General features: G+C 46.6%; 1 protein-coding gene across 1 annotated transcript in view; it reads left to right on the forward strand.

Moving 5' to 3' along the window:
- Positions 1-20,857, forward strand: part of KCNK17 (potassium two pore domain channel subfamily K member 17) — a 59,266-nt gene that overhangs the window by 24,591 nt on the left and 13,818 nt on the right. The window contains exon 2 of the mRNA XM_040351836.1: positions 17,957-18,071. Coding sequence (XP_040207770.1) covers positions 17,957-18,071 — 115 coding nt within the window. The remainder of the gene's footprint in view (positions 1-17,956; positions 18,072-20,857) is intronic.

Here is a 20,857-nt window from a genome sequence, read left to right on the forward strand (position 1 = left end):
GCGGCACTGAAAGGTGGCATTGATAGGTGGCACTGGTGGGCACTGAGAAGTGGCATTAATAGGTGGCATTGATAGGTGGCACTGATAGCTGGCAGTGATGGGCACTGATGGGTGGCACTGATGGGTGGCAATAATGGGCAATGATCGGCACTGATAGGTTACACTGATAGGCAGCATTGCTAGGTGGCACTGATGAAGCACTGATTGGCACCACTGGTGGGCATTGATTGGTGGCACTTGTGGGCATTGTTAGGTGGCACTGGCAGGCGGTATTTGTGGGCACAGACGAGGCAAAATTGCCTCTTCCTCTTCGGGACCGATGTCCCTTGTACACAAGCTGGTGATCGGCTTTTTTTTGCTCCTCACGCTTTCATTATAAGGAGAAAAAATAAAAACGATTACCGATCCTTTGTTTACATCACATGATCGGCTGTCATTGGCTGACAGTTGATCACGTGGTAAGTTACGGGCAGCGGCCCCTTTACACGGATCTATGATCACCCGAGTCTCAGTGACTCGGTGATCACAGCGCACGCCGTGTGCGCCCTGCAGGGGCTTGCGTTGCACGTGCAAAGGGAAGGACTTCTATTGACGACCTCCCGGCATTTGGGGGTCCGCGCCGTGACCGGCATCGGACCCCTAGTGGTTAAGGCTTAACTTGCAGGAATTTTCTAGTTTTTGGATGAAGTTTGAATCCCTGGCCTGTTCCATGGCTCAGTGATTGACGCTCCTGCCGGGAAGGTGACCAGACAAGTTCAGGAAGTATCAGCTTCTCGGGAAAAAAACATCCCATCAACAAGAAGTGAATTTCGGCTGACAAGTGTTTGGTTCTCTCGGTTGTTGCGTCAGATCTGTCCTTCAGCTCAGCAATATAGAAATAGATTTGGTAAGAGGCTTCTTCCCCTTTAGGAAATCGGGGGATTCCGGAACTCCGCATCCAGCAACATGTAGAACAGCTGACTAAGACTCCATATCGGTTGCAATGTACTGTATGTATTTTATCATAGGTTCTCGTGTCTTCGTTTTTTTTTTTATATTTTTGTAACTTTTTTTTATTTTGTTTTTATTATGTGTTGAAAATCACTGTTCTCTTCCAAGTATAATAATAACCACTTCAGCCCCGGTAAGGTAAACCCCCTTTATGAAAGTGGCGGCTGGTGCTCCAAATTTTTGGGGGGGGCGCAAACAAACACAAAAAAAAACAATTGCAGCCTAACTGTGCCCATCAAATACAGCCACTGTGCCATCAATTGTCGCCACTGTGCCACCAAACGCAGTCACTGTGCCATCAATTGTCCCCACTTTGCCATCAAATACAGTCACTGTGCCATCAATTGTCGCCACTGTGCCATCAGTTGTCACCACTGTGCCACCAAACGCAGCCACTGTGCCATCAATTGTCGCCACTGTGCCATGCCATCAAACGCAGCCACTGTGCCATCAATTGTCGCCACTGTGCCATGCCATCAAACGCAGCCACTGTGTCATCAATTGTCGCCACTGTGCCCATCAATTGTCACCACTGTGCCATCAAACGCAGCCACTGTGCCATCAATTGTCGCCACTGTGCCATGCCATCAAAAGCAGCCACTGTGCCCATCAATTGTCACCACTGTGCCATGCTATCAAACGCAGCCACTGCACCCATCAATTGTCGCCACTGTGCCATCAATTTTTGCCTCTGTTCCCATCAATTCCCATCAAACGCAGCCACTGTGCCATAAATTGTCGCCACTGTGCCCATCAATTGCCGCCAGTTTTCCCCCTCAAAATCCGCCAGTTTGCCCTGTAAAATGTTGCCCCCCCCCCTGCCCGGCACTTACCTTTCTCGGTCAGCCATCCTCCCTCCACTGTCCCTCGTTTGTCGCTTCAGCCAAACAGGTTTACCGGTAACCAGAACCGGTGAACCTGATTGGCTCAAAACCTGTGTCAGTGTTAACTAGGGAAAGCACACCCCCTGTGCCGATTAGAGCCCTCAGGCTGTAATCAGGAAGCCTATCAGAGCCGCTGGCTCTGATAGACACTTCCAAAGCCAATCAACTGCTGTTATTCAGATGGCCGGCGCTCACCAGGGGGCCGGCCATCTGAATAGTGGGCGGCGGCACAAAACATAGATTCATGCAATGCACAAATCTATGTATTGTTTCAGTGGTGGTGCGGGAGAGAGGGGGCGGCGCTCCTGCGCCCACTATCAACGCACCGCCACTGCCAGGCCATTTTTTCAGCGAGATTTCTGCTATACAGGTAACAAGGTGTCTTCTATACAGGTAACAAGGTGTCTTCTATACAGGTAACAAGCTGAGATTAGGAGCACTCTCCCTTATATTAAACTGACCAATAAAATTATAGTCTGATCGGGGTAGATTCAGAGAGAAGATACAACGGCGTATCTCCAGATACGCCGTCGTATCTTTGAGTCCGGCCGGTCGTATCTATGCGCCTGATTCATAGAATCAGGTTACGCATAGATTTCCCTAAGATCCGACCGGCGTAAGTGTTTTACACCGTCGTATCTTAGGCTGCATATTTACGCTGGCCGCTAGGTGGCGCTTCCATAGATTTACGCGAGGAATATGCAAATGAGCTAGATACGCCGATTCAGAAACGTACGTCCGCCCGGCGCATTTTTTTACGTCGTTTACGTTAGGCTTTTTTCGGTCGTATAGTTACCCCTGCTATATGAGGCGTATCCTATGTTAAGTATGGCCGTCGTTCCCGCGTCGAGTCTTGAAAATTTTACGTCGTTTGCGTAAGTCGTTCGCGAATAGGGCTGGACGTAATTTACATTCACGTCAAAAGCAATGACGATTTGCGGCGGAATTTCGAACATGCGCACTGGGATTTTTTCACGAATGGCGCATGGGCCGTTCGTAAAAAAAAACGTCAAATACGCGGGGTCACAGTTAATATACATAAAACACGCCTACATCATCCACATTTGAATTAGGCGGGCTTACGCCGACACAGATACGTTACGCCGCCGTAACTAAGGGCGCAAGTTGTTTCTGAATACAGAACTTGCGCCCTAAATTGCGGCGGCGTAACGTATCTGAGATACGTTACGCCGGGCGGACAGATAGACCATTCTATCTGAATCCAGCCCATCGTTTCTTTGTCAGTGGGAAACGTACAAAATCAGCGGGGGGGGGTCAAATACTTTATTTCTTAACCACTTCCCGACCGCCGCATGTACATATACGTCGGCAGAATGGCACGTACAGGCACATTGGCGTACCTGTACGTTCCTGCCTAGACGTGGGTCGGGGGTCCGATCGGGACCCCCCCCCCCCCCGCTACACACGGCGGTCGGGTTCCCTCGGGGAGCGATCCGGGACGACGGCGCGGCTATTTGTTTATAGCCGCCCCGTCGCGATCGCTCCCCGGAGCTGAAGAACGGGGAGAGCCGTATGTAAACACGGCTTCCCCGTGCTTCACTATGGCGCTGCATCGATCGAGTGATCCCTTTTATAGGGGAGACTCGATCGATGACGTCAGACCTACAGCCACACCCCCCTACAGTTGTAAACACACACTAGGTGAACCCTAACTCCTACAGCGCCCCCTGTGGTTAACTCCCAAACTGCAACTGTAATTTTCACAATAAAGAATGCAATTTAAATGCATTTTTTGCTGTGAAAATGACAATGGTCCCAAAAATGTGTCAAAATTGTCCGAAGTGTCCGCCATAATGTCGCAGTCACCGAAAAAAATCGCTGATCGCTGCCATTAGTAGTAAAAAAAAAAAAAAATTTATAAAAATGCAATAAAACTATCCCCTATTTTGTAAACGCTATAAATTTTGCGCAAACCAATCGATAAACGCTTATTGCGATTTTTTTTACCAAAAATAGGTAGAAGAATACGTATCGGCCTAAACTGAGGAAAAAAAAAATTGTATATATGTTTTTGGGGGATATTTATTATAGCAAAAAAGTAAAAAATATTGAATTTTTTTGAAAATTGTCGCTCTATTTTTGTTTATAGCGCAAAAAAAAAAAAAAAACGCCGAGGTGATCAAATACCACCAATAGAAAGCTCTATTTGTGGGGAAAAAAGGACGCCAATTTTGTTTGGGAGCCACGTCGCACGACCGCGCAATTGTCTGTTAAAGCGACGCAGTCCCGAACTGTAAAAACACCTTGGGTCTTTAGGCAGCATATTGGTCCGGTCCTTAAGTGGTTAATACCAATTCAGAATAGTGGTTGCTGCATTTGTTTTTATTTTGGGGCTAAGAAAATTTTCCGCGACGGCTTTTCCTTCCATAACATGCCGCCGTGTCCTTGTGAGATAAACTAAAAGAGCAAACAATGTTATCTATTGCATTTGTAAACTTCTAATCTCGACAACAGCCATGTAATGGAGATGAACAAAGGCAGGCATGTTTGAAGTTCAGCCTGGGTGATAACTATAGCTCACTCCTTAGCATAAGCGTATGCACAGGGTGTGCCAGGCGTGCCTGGGCACACCCTAATCACCCCTTTGGCGGTGCCGATTCCCCCTTGCTTCCTGGTGGTGCCTCTTGTTTCCCCCTTGCAGGGCTGCCAGCTTCCCTACTCACCTCTTCCGCCCGCTGCTGCAGGGGATGTTTCAGGATCGATGAATGAATGAACACATTGGCCCGGATTCAAGAAGCAATTGCGCCTGTGTAACCATAGGTTACACAGCGCAATTGCTTACTTGCCCCGGCGTAACGAATGCTCCTGATTCAGGAACATCGTAACGCCGACTGCAGCCTAAAATCTGCGTGGCATAAGGCTTTTATGCCACGCATATCTTAGGCTGCATTCTTGCGATGGCCGCTAGGGGGCGCTCCCATTGTGCTCAGTGTATAGTATGCAAATTGCATACTAACACCGATTCACAACGTTGCGCGAGCCCTGCGTACGCAATTTACGTCGTTTCCATACGGCGTGTTTAGAGTAAGGCTGCCCCTTCTAATAGCAGGGGCAGCCAATGCTAAAGTATACCCGACGTTCCCGCGTTGCGACGTTCGATTTTTACGTAATTTGCGTAAGTGATTCGTGAATGGCGCTGGACGCCGTTCACTTTGAAGCAAATGACGTCCTTGCGACGTCATTTGCCGCAATGCACGTCGGGAAAGTTTCCCGACGGAGCATGCGCTCTACGCTCGGCGCGGGAACGCGGCTAATTTAAATGATTCCCGCCCCCTACGGGATCCTTTACATTAGGCGCCCTTACGCAGGGCAAGTTTACACAGCGCACACGCAATTTACGGAGCTACTGCTCCGTGAATCGCGGGTAGCGCAGTAAATTTGCGGGGGCGCAGGGCAAAAAAAAAGGGTCTGGTGGAGCTCTGTCCTCATTCCCTTTCTCTCATTGTAGAGCGACCCTTGATATTTCACCAAAGTCCCCCAAAATAATAAACTCCTGACACCATCTGCTGCCCTACTGACACCAATCTCAGCTCTAATGACACCGTCCTCTGCTCTGCTGATATAAACCCATGTGTGTGTTTGTGCTCTGGGGGTGAACTCTCTAATGTAATAAGCTGAGCACACCAATGCTCCTCCTTGGATACAATGGAGAATTAAGCATAGCTATCCAGGGACAAGAAGTGGGTTATTCACAAATAATCAGAAGGTTATTAAGGGATAAATAGGAACACATTTTATTCCAGTTTTCTTTTACTGGCAGCTTGATGCAGATTAGAGGGGGGGGAGTCACACGAGGGTCAGAAGGGGGTTAGGAGAAGGTCAGGGGAGAATCAGTGGTGGTGGTGGGGGGGGGGGGTGTGAGAGGGATCAGTAGGGAGTCAGATAAAGGGTGAGAAGGGGGTCAGAGGAGGATGTGAGAAGGGGGTCAGAGGAGGATCGGTAGGGGGTCAGAGGAAGATCGGTAGGGGGTCAGAGGAGGATCGGTAGGGGGTCAAAGGAGGATCAGTAGGGGGTCAGAGGAAGATCGGTAGAGGGTCAGAGGAAGATCGGTAGGGGGTCAAAGGAGGATCAGTAGGGGGTCAGAGGAAGATCGGTAGGGGGTCAGAGGAGGATCGGTAGGGGGTCAGAGGAAGATCAGTAGGGGGTCAGAGGGGGATCGGTAGGGTGTCAGAGAAGGATCAGTAGGGGGTCAAATAGGAGGTGATAAGGGGGTCAGAGGAGGATTGGTAGGGGGTCAAAGGAGGATCGGTAGGGTGTCAGATAGGAGGTGAGAAGGGGGTCAGAGGAGGATCGGTGGGGGGTCAGAGGAAGATCAGTAGGGGGTCAGAGAAAGATCAGTAGGGGGTCAGAGGAGGATCGGTAGGGGGTCAGAGGAGGATCAGTAGGTGGTCAGAGGAGGATCAGTAAGGTGTCAAAAATGGATCAGTAGGATTTCAGATAGGAGGTGAGAAGGGGGTCAGAGGAGGATCGGTAGGGGGTTAGAGGAGGATGTGAGATAGGGGTCAGAGAAGGATCAGTATGGTGTCAGAGGAGGATCAGTAGGGGGTCAAATAGGAGGTGAGAAGGGGGTCAGAGGAGGATCAGTAGGGGGTCAGAGGAAGATCAGTAGGGGGGTCAAAGGAGGATCAGTAGGGGGTCAGAGGAGGATCGGTAGGTGGTCAAAAAGGAGTTAGAAGGGGATCAGATAAAGATCAATAGGGAGTCAAAGGAGGATTTGTATAGGGATCCGAAGGAGGTAAGAAAGGGGTTAGAAGCACATGAGAGGGTGATCAGTAGGGGGTCAAATAGGAGGTGAGAAGGGGGTCAGAGGAGGATCGGTAGGGGGTCAGAGGAAGATCGGTAGGGGGTCAGAGGAGGATCGGTAGGGGGTCAGAGGAGGCTCAGTAGGGGGTCAGAGGAGGATCGGTAGGGGGTCAGAGGAGGATCGGTAGGGGGTTCGGAGGCTCAGTAGGGGGTCAGAGGAGGATCGGTAGGGGGTCAGAGGAGGATCGGTAGGGGGTCAGAAGAGGATCAGTAGGGAGTCAGAGGAGGATCAGTAGGGAGTCAGAGGAGGATCATTTGGTGGTCAAAAAGGAGTTAGAAGGCGATCAAATAAAGATCAATAGGGGGTCAAAGGAGGATTTGTATGGGGAACCCGAAGGAGGTAAGAAAGGGGTTAGAAGCGCATCAGAGGGTGATCAGTAGGGGGTCAAATAGGAGGTGAGAAGGGGGGTCAGAGGAGGATCAATAGGGGGTCAGAGGAGGATCAATAGGGGGTCAGAGGAAGATCGGTAGGGGGTCAGAGGGGGATCGGTAGGGGGTCAGAGGAAGATCAGTAGGGGGTCAGAGGAGGATCGGTAGGGGGTCAGAGGAGGATCAGTAGGGGGTCAGAGGAGGATCAGTAAGGGGTCAGAGGAAGATCAGTAGGGAGTCAGATGAGGATCAGTAGGGAGTCAGAGGAGGATCAGTAGGTGGTCAAAAAGGAGTTAGAAGGGATCAAATAAAGATCAATAGGGGGTCAAAGGAGGATTTGTATGGGGATCCCGAAGGAGGTAAGAAAGGGGTTAGAAGCGCATCAGAGGGGGATCAATAGGGGGTCAAAAGGAAGCTAGAAGAGGGTCCAATGAAGATCAATTGGGGGTCTAAGGAAGATCAGTATAGGGGTCTGAATTAGGTCAAAAGGGGAAAAGAAGGGAGACAGAGGTGGATTAATAAGAGGTGAGAGGAGGCTCTGTAGGGAGTCAGAGGGTGATCAGTAGGGAATCAGAAGAGGGTCTGATAAAGGTCAGTAGGGGCTCTAAGGAGGATCAATGGGGGGGATCAGAAGAGGAGAAGTAGTGAGTCAGAGGGGGGGTCATTAAGGGGTCAGAGAGGGTCTGATGAAGATCAGTGGGGGCCCTGAGGAGGATCAGTGTGGGGGGGGGCAGAAAAGGAAAAGAAGGGAGTCAGAGGGGGATCAGTAGGGGGTCAGTAAAGGCTCTGTAAGGAGTCAGAGGGGGATCAGTAGGGGGTCAGTGTAGGATCAGAGGGAGGTTTGGAGGGTGTCAAAGGAGGATTAGTGGGGATTCAAAGGGGGATCAGTAGGGGGTCGGTGGAGGATCAGAGGGAGGTTCGGAGGGTGTCAAAGGAGGATTAGTGGGGATTCAAAGGGGGATCAGTAGGGGGTTAGAAGGGAGTTAAAAGGGGGTCAGAGGAGGATTAGTAGAGGGGTCCAAAAGAGGTAGAAAGGGAGCCAGAGGGGGGTCAGAGGAAGGTCCTTAGGGAATCATTAGGGGGTCAGAAAGGCATCAGTAGGGAGTCGGAGGGGGGTCATTAGGGGGGGGGGTCAGATGAAGATCAGTAGGGAGTCGGAGGGGGATCAGTAGGGGGGGTCAGATGAAGATCTAGAGCAGAGTCCCGGGATCCCTTTACCAGCCGCACCCCCGCGGCTGTAGAAATGATATCACCAAATTGTGTGGCAGTACATGGACAGATCTCTGATCTGATATACGGAACTTCCAATACTTGTGATATAACAATACAACCATTATGTCCCGGGGGAGGGGTCGGTGATACGTTGTTGGTTGGGAGGATTCACACACAAAGGATGGACCATAAAGTGGAGATCTTATCTATCTTTTATCAGCTGTTGCAGCGACATCAGTCATCAGTGTCATTCTTCCTGCTTTATTCCACATCTGATCTTTTATCTTTCATGATACATTTTCTTACGTTTTGCTTTCTGATAAAGTTAATCTAATTAGAAAAAACAAACAGAGTATTAGACAGAAAGAAGACTTAAAGCGGGAGTTCACCCTAAAAAAAAAACTTTAACATTAGATTGAGGCTCATTTTGTGAAGGGGAATCGGGTAGTTTATTTAAAATCGAAGCAGTACTTACCGTTTTAGAGAGCGATCTTCTCCGCCGCTTCCGGGTATGATCTTTGGGATTGGGCGTTCCTATTTGATTGACAGTCTTCCGACGGTCGCATCCATCGCGTCACGATTTTCCAAAAGAAGCCAAACGTCAGTGCGGCTCTATACTGCGCCTGCGCACCGACGTTTGGCTACTTTCGGAAAATCGTGACACGATAGATGCGACCGTCGGAAGCCTGTCAATCAAATAGGAACGCCCAGTCCCAAAGATCATACCCGGAAGCGGCGGAGAAGATCGCTCTCTAAAACGGTAAGTACTGCTTCGATTTAAAAAAAAAACACCCGATTCCCCTTCACAAAACGCGCCTCAATCTAATGTTAAAATTGTTATTTCCGAGTGAACCTCCACTTTAAAGTGTTACTAAACCCAGGAGCCTGCAATCACTATATCTGGTCTCCCCAGGAGCCTGCAATCACTATATCTGGTCTCCCCAGGACTCTGCAGTCACTATATCTGGTCTCCCCAGGACTCTGCATTCACTATATCTCGTCTCCCCAGGACTCTGCAGTCACTATATATCTGGTCTCCCCAGGACTCTGCAGCCACTATATCTGGTCTCCCCAGAAGCCTACAGTCACTATATCTGGTCTCCCCAGGAGCTTGCAGTCACTATGTCTGGTCTCCCCAGGAGCCTGCAGTCACTATGTCTGGTCTCCTTAGGAGTGAGTAACTTGCATCTCCTCCTCTTGTGTTCATTCACAGAAGTCTTTGCATATTGTGAATGGGTTATACCTATACAAAGCGCTCTGTCATTGGGCAGGAGAAGGGGAGGGGGTGGGCACTGCAGCTGAAGGAGCTGAGACCAGAAGGTCCATCATCAGAGCAACGCCACCATAGAGATATCTATTCTCCGGGAGCTCAGTACAACTGTCAGATTGAAATTAAAGTCATAAATCTCTCCACTAATACCAATGATGGGACACTATTCCTCCTACTGACACCAATGATGGGGCACTATTCCTCCCACTGATACCAATGATGGGACACTATTCCTCCCACTGATACCAATGATGGGACACTATTCCTCCCACTGATACCAATGATGGGACACTATTCCTCCCACTGACACCACTGATGGGACACTATTCCTCCCACTGACACCAATGATGGGACACTATTCCTCCCACTGATACCAATGATGGGACACTATTCCTCCCACTGACACCACTGATGGGACACTATTCCTCCCACTGACACCAATGATGGGACACTATTCCTCCCACTGACACCAATGATGGGACACTATTCCTCCTACTGACACCAATGATGGGGCACTATTCCTCCTGTTACTGACACCAATGATGGGGCACTATTCCTCCCACTGACACCAATGATGGGACACTATTCCTCCCACTGATACCAATGATGGGACACTATTCCTCCCACTGACACCAATGATGGGTCACTATTCCTCCCACTGACACCAATGATGGGACACTATTCCTCCCACTGACACCAATGATGGGACACTATTCCTCCCACTGACACCAATGAAGGGACACTATTCCTCCTACTGACACCAATGATGGGGCACTATTCCTCCTGTTACTGACACCAATGATGGGGCACTATTCCTCCCACTGACACCAATGATGGGACACTATTCCTCCCACTGATACCAATGATGGGACAATATTCCTCCCACTGATACCAATGATGGGACACTATTCCTCCCACTGATACTAATGATGGGACACTATTCCTCCCACTGACACCAATGATGGGACACTATTCCTCCCACTGACACCAATGATGGGACACTATTCCTCCCACTGACACCAATGAAGGGACACTATTCCTCCCACTGACACCAATGATGGGACACTATTCCTCCTACTGACACCAATGATGGGGCACTATTCCTCCCACTGACACCAATGATGGGACACTATTCCTCCTACTGACACCAATGATGGGGCACTATTCCTCCCGTTACTGACACCAATGATGGGGCACTATTCCTCCCACTGACACCAATGATGGGACACTATTCCTCCCACTGACACCAATGAAGGGACACTATTCCTCCCACTGACACCAATGATGGGACACTATTCCTCCTACTGACACCAATGATGGGGCACTATTCCTCCTGTTACTGACACCAATGATGGGGCACTATTCCTCCCACTGACACCAATGATGGGACACTATTCCTCCCACTGATACCAATGATGGGACACTATTCCTCCCACTGACACCAATGATGGGTCACTATTCCTCCCACTGACACCAATGATGGGACACTATTCCTCCCACTGACACCAATGATGGGACACTATTCCTCCCACTGACACCAATGATGGGACACTATTCCTCCCACTGACACCAATGATGGGACACTATTCCTCCTACTGACACCAATGATGGGGCACTATTCCTCCTGTTACTGACACCAATGATGGGGCACTATTCCTCCCACTGACACCAATGATGGGACACTATTCCTCCCACTGACACCAATGAAGGGACACTATTCCTCCTACTGACACCAATGATGGGGCACTATTCCTCCTGTTACTGACACCAATGATGGGGCACTATTCCTCCCACTGACACCAATGATGGGACACTATTCCTCCCACTGATACCAATGATGGGACAATATTCCTCCCACTGATACCAATGATGGGACACTATTCCTCCCACTGATACTAATGATGGGACACTATTCCTCCCACTGACACCAATGATGGGACACTATTCCTCCTACTGACACCAATGATGGGGCACTATTCCTCCTGTTACTGACACCAATGATGGGGCACTATTCCTCCCACTGACACCAATGATGGGGCACTATTCCTCCCACTGACACCAATGATGGGGCACTATTCCTCCTGTTACTGACACCAATGATGGGACACTATTCCTCCCACTGACACCAATGATGGGACACTATTCCTCCCACTGACACCAATGATGAGACACTATTCCTCCTGTTACTGACACCAATGATGGGACACTATTCCTCCCACTGACACCAATGATGGGGCACTATTCCTCCTGTTACTGACCACAGGTGCAATGTAATCTTTTTTCTCCCACTGGTCACAGTAAACTGGTCCCTTTTATAAAGAATGTTTGGAGACGCCCCCCCCCCCCTTTGCTCTGGTAGGACGATCACCATCCATCCAAAGCTGGAAAATAGCGATTCTGGGTGGAAAGACACTCGGAACCTCTTCTATATCTTTTGATTTATAAGGCAAATGTTTTTCTCATAGAACCTTTGTCCAGCGGGAATCATCCGCAGTCTGCCCTGCCATAAAGCCTGCATGTAATAAAAGCTCGGGAGGTAATTAGGCGGCTCAGCCGGGGATATTTGTAAAGGAAATAAATAGACTGCAAATGAAAACTATTTATACCGAGTGGAAAATCAGCGTGGGCGCGTCTCCGCCGCCCGCTGTAATTAAAACCCGAGAGACCTGTCTCCAGTGACAGGCAGGTGACACCGGTCTCATGACAAGCCGGACGCCAACATGGCCGCCTGCGCTTATGTCGCCGTCTTCAACAGGCAGAATCATTCTACGTTAAGCCCAGGTTCACGTTGATGCGATTGAGCATGCAATTTGACATGCTATGGCAATGGCACCGTCCAAATCGGTGCAACGACAACTTTGCACGAAAGAGCGTGCAAAACGCAAATATTGCGCTTTAACCACTTAAGGACCGCCTCCTGCAGATATGCGTCGGCAGAATGGCACGGCTGGGCACAGGCACGTACCTGTACGTCCTCTTTAAGTGCCCAGCCGTGGGTCGCGCACGCGCGCCCGAGACCCGGTTTCGAAGCTCCGCGGCCGCGGGACCCGCGGACCCGATCGCCGCTGGAGTCCCGCGATTGGTCCCCGGAGCTGAAGAACGGGGAGAGGTGAGTGTAAACACACCTTCCCCGTTCTTCACTGTGGCGCTGTCACTGATCGTGTGTTCCCTGATATAGGGAGACACGATCAATGATGTCACACGTCCAGCCCCGCCCCCCTACAGTAAGAAACACAGATGAGGTCACACATAACCCCTTTTGCCCCCCCCCATAGTGGTTAACTCCCAAACTGCAATTGTCATTTTCACAGTAATCAGTGCATTTTTAATGCATTTTTTGCTGTGAAAGTGACAATGGTCCCAAAAATGTGTCAAAAGTGTCCGATGTGTCCGCCATAATGTCGCAGTCACGAAAAAAATCGCTAATCGCCGCCATTAGTAGTAAAAAAAATTTTTTTTATAAAAATGCAATAAAACTATCCCCTATTTTGTAAACGCTATAAATTTTGCGCAAACCAATCGATAAACACTTATTGCGATTTTTTTTTACAAAAAATAGGTAGAAGAATACGTATCGGCCTAAACTGAGGACATTTTTTTTTTAATATATTTTTTTGGGGATATTTATTATAGCAAAATGTAAAAAATATTGCATTTTTTTCAAAATTGTCGCTCTATTTTTGTTTATAGCACAAAAAATAAAATCCGCAGAGGTGATCAAATACCACCAAAAGAAAGCTCTATTTGTGGGGGAAAAAAGGACGCCAGTTTTGTTTGGGAGCCATGTCGCACGACCGCGCAATTGTCTGTTAAAGCGACGCAGTGCCGGAAGCTGAAATTTCACCTGGGCAGGAAGGGGGTGTATGTGCCCAGTAAACAAGTGGTTAAGAACCAGCTATAAACAGGTTTTAAAAAATCGCGGCAAAATCGCAGGAAAAAAACGCTGTAAAAACGCAGTACTTGTGCTTTGGATCTGGTCCATTGAATTCTATTTCATTCAAAACGCTGCTTTTTGAGAAAAAAAAGTCCCCAACCCCTTCCAAAAACGCAGAGGCACAAAAAAGCAATGATGTGAACGTGTTTTTGATGCAAAATGCATCAAAAAACGCATTAGTGTGAATCGAGCAGAATGCCGGATTCCCGCTATGCTAGGTGCGAATGGGGACCAATTAGACATGTGCACTGCTGAAAGTTCCCGGGTCATTCGTTATGATCGCAATACGTAAATTCAAAAAAAAAATTGGAAATTCAAAAAATAAAAAGAATTAGAAGAAAAACAAAAACAGAAATTAAAAAAAATTCAAAAAAAATCTAAAAAATTCGAAAAACAATTGGAAATTCTAAAAATAAAAAGAATTCAAAGAAAAACAAAAACAGAAATTAATATTTTTTTTAAAAAATCTGAAAATTCGAAAACAATTGGAAATTCTAAAAATAAAAAGAATTCAAAGAAAAACAAAAACAGAAATTAAATTTTTTTTCAAAAAAATCTGAAAATTCGAAAACAATTGGAAATTCTAAAAATATCGAAGATTCGGAAATAAAAAAAAAAAATGAAATTTGAAAACCCGAAAAAATCTAAAATCTGAAATCATAACTAACTAATAATAACTAACTATTAAATTATAGGTATTGGATTTTTTCTTTTATAAATTTGGCTGTTATGAATTATCCGAAATAACAAAATGCCGCATCTAAACAAATGGAACGCAACAAATTAATAAATAATAATAATAAAAAAAGATATATATTATTATTATTGTAATTTATTATTATTAATTCATTACGTTCCATTTGTTTAGATGCGGCATTCATTATTTTGGATAATTCATAACTTCGGATAAATTTGTATTCACTAACAGAAAAATTTGAAAGGAAATTTCAATACCTATAATTTAATAGTTTAGTAATAATTAAGTTATTATTAGTAAGTTATTATTTCGGGTTTTCAAATTACCGATTTTTTTTTTTTTTCGTTTTTTTTTTTTTTTTTCAAATTTCCGAATTTTTACGAGTTTTCGAATTTTCAAATTTCGGAATATTCGGAAAAGTTTGTTATTTCCGAATGAACGAATTTTCCGTAATTCGTTGAACTAATTCAGAACGAAACAAATTGCACATGTCTAGGCCCAACTCATGCGCTCCAGTCAGTGACTTTGCCTAGGCTGGGATGATGTCCTTAGTCTGCTGCAGGCAAGAGGAAGCATTTCCTCAGTCTCCTCTCCCCCCTGTAATCAGACTGCAACATTGTAACTTTGTAGCAAGTCACAAGGTGAGAGGCTGCAGCAGGCAGGGCCGTCTTAATAGCATCATGGGCCCCTGGGCAAAGTAATGCTCTGGGGCCCCTACAATGATGACAGTGCAGGTAAACAGACATCAAGTAGGTAGGAGGCAGACTGCCTCCCCCGTGTATCTATCACTCTCAGTGCCATCATGGGGCCCCCAATTTCAGGGCAGCGTGTGCTCAAGGACCAGCTGCTTTGGGGAAAGTGCAGGGGCCCCCCATGCAGCTGGGGCCCCTGGGCAGCGCCCTCTCATTAAGACAGCCCTGGCAGCAGGGGGCTGATCTGTGTCCGTCACAGATCAGCCCCCTGCACAGGCATCAGAATTTACATGGCTGTGTCATTTCTGATCCGACATCTCAGTCCAGGAAGTAGACAAAAATATATTCAAGCTTTTCAAAAATGTATTGATTTTTTTCTTTTCTTTATTATTGTGATAAACAACTCTGCTTTTGGTCGTGTCTAGTTTTATTATTTAATATTGTTTACCTCATGTATTTGGTTTTGTTACATTTTAATTGTTGTCTTTTTTGACGCACAATGTTTTAAATCATTCGATACGTTGTTTTCATTTCTCATGATGTCGCCTTCTATGGTTGTTACATAACATTATGTCCACTCAGTGACATAAAGTACGCAACAGTGACACCTACACTTGGAAGGTGGGTATAGCACACAGCGATGTCCTATTATTTCTCTCCATTGGCTACTTCTATGTCTAGCGACAGGGAATTCGGAAAGTATTCACAGCGCTTCACTTTTTCCACATTTTGTTATGTTACGGCCTTATTACAACATGAAAAAAATGTGTTATTTCCCTCAAAATTCTACAAACAATCCCCCATAATGACAACGCGAGAGAAGTATGTTTGAAATCTTTGCAAATTTATTAAAAATAAAAAAGGAAACAAAATTCCATGTACAAGTAAGTATCACAGGCTCCTCCCATGTACACAAGTATCACAGGCTCCTCCCATGTACACAAGTATCACAGGCTCCTCCCATGTACATAAGTATCCCAGGCTCCTCCCATCTACATAAGTATCACAGACTCCTCCCATCTACATTAGTATCACAGGCTCCTCCCATGTACACAAGTATCACAGGCTCCTCCCATATACATAAGTATCACAGGCTCCTCCCATGTACATACATATAACAGGCTCTTCCCATGTACATAAGTATCACAGGCTCCTCCCATGTACATCAGTATCACAGGCTCCTCCCATGTACATCAGTATCACAGGCTCCTCCCATGTACATAAGTATCACAGGCTCCTCCCATGTACATACATATAACAGGCTCTTCCCATGTACATAAGTATCACAGGCTCCTCCCATGTACATCAGTATCACAGGCTCCTCCCATGTACATCAGTATCACAGGCTCCTCCCATGTACACAAGTATCACAGGCTCCTCCCATGTACATCAGTATCACAGGCTCCTCCCATGTACATAAGTATCACAGGCTCCTCCCATGTACATAAGTATCACAGACTCCTCCCATGTACATAAGTATCACAGGCTCCCCCCATGTACATAAGTATCACAGGCTCCTCCCATGTACATAAGTATCACAGGCTCCTCCCGTGTACATAAGTATCACAGGCTCCTCCCATGTACATAAGTATCACAGGCTCCTCCCGTGTACATAAGTATCACAGACTCCTCCCATGTACACAAGTATCACAGGCTCCTCCCATGTACATAAGTATCACAGGCTCCTCCCATGTACATAAGTATCACAGGCTCCTCCCATGTACATAAGTATCACAGGCTCCCCCCATGTACATAAGTATCACAGGCTCCCCCCATGTACATAAGTATCACAGGCTCCCCCCATGTACATAAGTATCACAGACTCCTCCCACGTACACAAGTATCACAGGCTCCTCCCATGTACATAAGTATCACAGACTCCTCCCACGTACACAAGTATCACAGGCTCCTCCCACGTACACAAGTATCACAGGCTCCTCCCACGTACATAAGTATCACAGGCTCCTCCCACGTACATATGTATTACTCTGTCATGGGCTCTACCACGCTCCCACTCCCTTCTCACAGGATATGACTGACAGCAGCCTATGGCCCCCATTGCTGCCTGAATCTCCTGTGAGAATAGGAAGTGAAGGGAGAAGACCTGATGCCGGGACAGTGCGGATCACTGATAGGACCCCTGTAATTGATTGGGGGATGTGGGGGGGGGGGACAGTTAGTGTTATTTTTACCATAATAAAGGGAATACATTAAGGTGAAAAAAAATTGACAGACATTATTATAACTATACTCCTTCAGTCCAGCGATGCGGCATCGTGCAGCTCCCCGCTAGTTGCTGACAGGGCGGACGGATTCCGAGTCTCAATCACCGGCCATTGGCCGAGCTGAGATGATGTCACTTCCGTGTATACGCAGCGCAATGACTATTTATCATATGCTGATAGAAGCTCATCTCTGATCCTACATATGAATGAAACAGATTAAATACAAAGCTGAAAATTTTACTTTGTATCTCTCTATCTCCTGTCAGAGCAATGTTTATAAATAATGTTACTTTGTATCTCCATCTCCTGTCTGATCAATGTTTGTAAACAATGTTACTTTATATCTATCTATCTCTGGTCTGATCAATGTTTATAAACAACGTTACTTGTATTGTGACTGAACTGTCTTCCCTGATGTAAAGCGCTGCGCAAACTGTTGGCGCTATATAAATCCTGTTTAATAATAATAATAATACTTTATATCTCTCAATCTCCTGCCTGAACAATGTTTGTAAACACTGAGTCAGACAGCCTTTTTGTGACAGCGGCAGCTTCTAGAGTGCTGCTGTATGTACAAAGCAACTCCTGGCTTTCATTTTAATATCTGGGAATTACCAACAAGCGGGTGGAGGGGAGCGCGGCAGAGGGGGCACATGTGTACTCTTAAGAAGCTTTTTTGGATACATGTCGTCGCATGTCCGGTGTCCTTAACTACATGAGTAGTGGTATGGAAATGGGCTTTGCGTTGTTGTCAGTCCCCCCCCCCCCCCCCCCCATATCTGTGAAGAAGATGGGACTTCAGTATCCAGTTGTACTTTACTCAGATGAGGGAAGTGACCCGAGAATGTCTGTTTTGCAGGGTATTATCAACGCATACAAGAATGGCATCAATTTATTGGGGAATGACAGCGGTCAGGAGACCTGGGACTTCAGCGGCTCCTTCTTCTTCTCAGTAACGGCCATAACCACCATCGGTGAGTTCCTGTGACCAGAACTATTTTTCCATCAGAACCTTTAGAAGGATTTCTAAAATAAATTGTATACCTGATCGTGCCCCAGAACTGCTTGTAAATTTGTTCCTTGCAATGGGGAAAATACTGCATTGGGGCCACTAGATGGCGCTGAGAAGCAAACTTATTTTGTATGTTTGCCATCGCCATCTAGTGGCCATAATGTGGTATTTTCACCATTCACATATTCGATCTGCAGAGAATACATGATCATCGGGTGGCTGATTGGTGTGCGCAGCCTGTTGCATTACTGTGTGCACCCCAGAGCACAAACACAAAGGACGATGTCAGTAGAGCAAAAGTGATGACAGTAGGGCGGTGGACAGTATCAGTACAATATTTTTTTTTCAATTTTTTACAATTTTTTATAATTTTTTTTTTTTTTTTTACAATATTTAGGTGCATTACACACACAAACACACATGCATGTATATCAGCAGAGCAGTGGATAATGTCAGTAGAGCAAAGAGTGGTGACAGTAGGGTGGTGGACAGTATCAATAGTTTTTTTATTATTATTTTCTTAAATAATTTTTTACAATATTCATATATATTTATTTATTTTTACAATATGTTTTTATATTTATTTTACAATATTTTTTTCCAATGATTTTTTACAATATTTTTTTATTATTTTTTACAATATTGTTTTCAATATTTTTTTTCAATAATTGTTTACATTATTTTTTACAATATTTGTTTCCAATTTTTTTTATCATTTTTTACTATTTTTTTTTTTACAATATTTAGGTGCATTAGGGTGTGCACCCCAGAGCACAAACACACATGCATGTATATCAGCAGAGCAGTGGACGGTGTCAGTAGAGCCAAGAGTGGTGACAGTAGGGTGGTGGACAGTATCAGTAGTTTCTTATTTTTATTTTTTATTATTTTTTACAATATTCATATATATTTATTTATTTTTACAATATTTTTTTTATTATTATTTTAATATTTTTTTTAATAATTTTGTACAATTTTTTTTATTATGTTTTACAATATGTTTTAATAATTTTTTTACATTTTTTTTAAAATTATTTTTTACTCCACCCCCACACCATAACCCCCCCTCCACCCCCACACCATAATCCCCCCTCCACCCCCACACCATAACCCCCCTCCACCCCCCACACCATAACCCCCCCTCCACCCCCACACCATAATCCCCCTCCACCCCCCACCATAACCCCCTCCCTCCACCCCCACACCATAATCCCCCCTCCACCCCCACACCATAACCCCCCCTCCACCCCCACACCATAATCCCCCCTCCACCCCCACACCATAACCCCCCTCCACCCCCACACCATAACCCCCCTCCACCCCCACACCATAACCCCCCCTCCACCCCCACACCATAATCCCCCCTCCACCCCCACACCATAACCCCCCCTCCACCCCCACACCATAATCCCCCCTCCACCCCCACACTATAATCCCCCCTCCACCCCCACACCATAATCCCCCCTCCACCCCCACACTATAATCCCCCCCACACCATTTTTTCGTCAGCACTCAAAGTCCCCCCTGCCCCCCCCCCCCAGGGCCCGAATGGCGTCGCCCTTTTTTTTTTGTTCGTCAGCACCCAAAGCCCCCCCCGACCTCTAAGGGGCCCGGTGGTCTCCAGGGGCCAGGATGGCGTCGCCCTTTTTTTTGTTCGTCAGCACCCAAAGCCCCTGACCTTTAAGGGGCCAGGATGGCATCCCCCTTTTTTTTCTTCTTCTTTTTCATTTTTTTTCTCAGCACCCAAAGCCTAACCGGGGCCCCCTTCCAGGGGTCCGGATGGCGTCGCCCTTTTTAAAATACGAATCTAACAATGTTACTTTGTATCTCTCTATGTACAATGTTTATAAACAATGTCACTTTGTATCTCCCTATCATAGGAACTTTCAATTTACTTTTCTGAACTACATCTGTGTAATTATAATAATGTCCAGTAGGTGGCGACATTTAACTACCAGAAAACCACAAATGTTGCCGAAAATCTGAGACCAGCGGGAACCATAATTCATATTTTCTACAGTCGGGTGCTGCCATTCACGTTTTCAATTTTCAGTACACTATTAAGGCAAAAAAAAAGTGTGCAAAAGTATTGGGACGCCTGCCTTTACACACACACACACATGAACTTTAATGGCCTCCCAGCTATTAGTCCGGAGGGTTCAATACTGAGTTGGCCCCGCCCTTTGCAGCTCTAACAGCTTCAACTCTTCTGGGAAGGCCGTCCACAAGGTTTAGGAGTGTGTCTATGGGAAGGTTTGACTATTCTTCCAGAAGAGCATTTGTGAGGTCAGACGAGAAAGGCCTGGCTCGCAGTCTCCACTCTAATTCATCCCAAAGGTGTTGAGGTCAGGACTCTGTGCAGGACAGTCAAGTTCCAAACTCGCTCCTCCATGTTTTTTTGGACCTTGCTTTGTGCACTGGTGCGCAGTCATGTTGGAACAGGAAGAGGCCGTCCCCAAACTCCTCCCACAAAGTTGGGAGCATGAAATTGTCCAAAATTACTTGGTATGCTGACGCCTTAAGAGTTCCCTTCACTGGAACTAAGGGGCCAAACCCAGCCCCTGAAAAGCAGGACCACACCATAATCCCCCCTCCACCACCAAAACATAACCCCCCCTCCACCCCCACACCATAATCCCCCCTCCACCCCCACACCATAACCCCCCTCCATCCCCCACACTATAATCCCCCCTCCACACCATAACCCCCCTCCACCCCCACACCATAATCCCCCCTCCACCCCCACAC

The sequence above is a fragment of the Rana temporaria genome, chromosome 4 (assembly GCF_905171775.1).
Source record: "Rana temporaria chromosome 4, aRanTem1.1, whole genome shotgun sequence".
Lineage (NCBI taxonomy): Eukaryota > Metazoa > Chordata > Amphibia > Anura > Ranidae > Rana > Rana temporaria.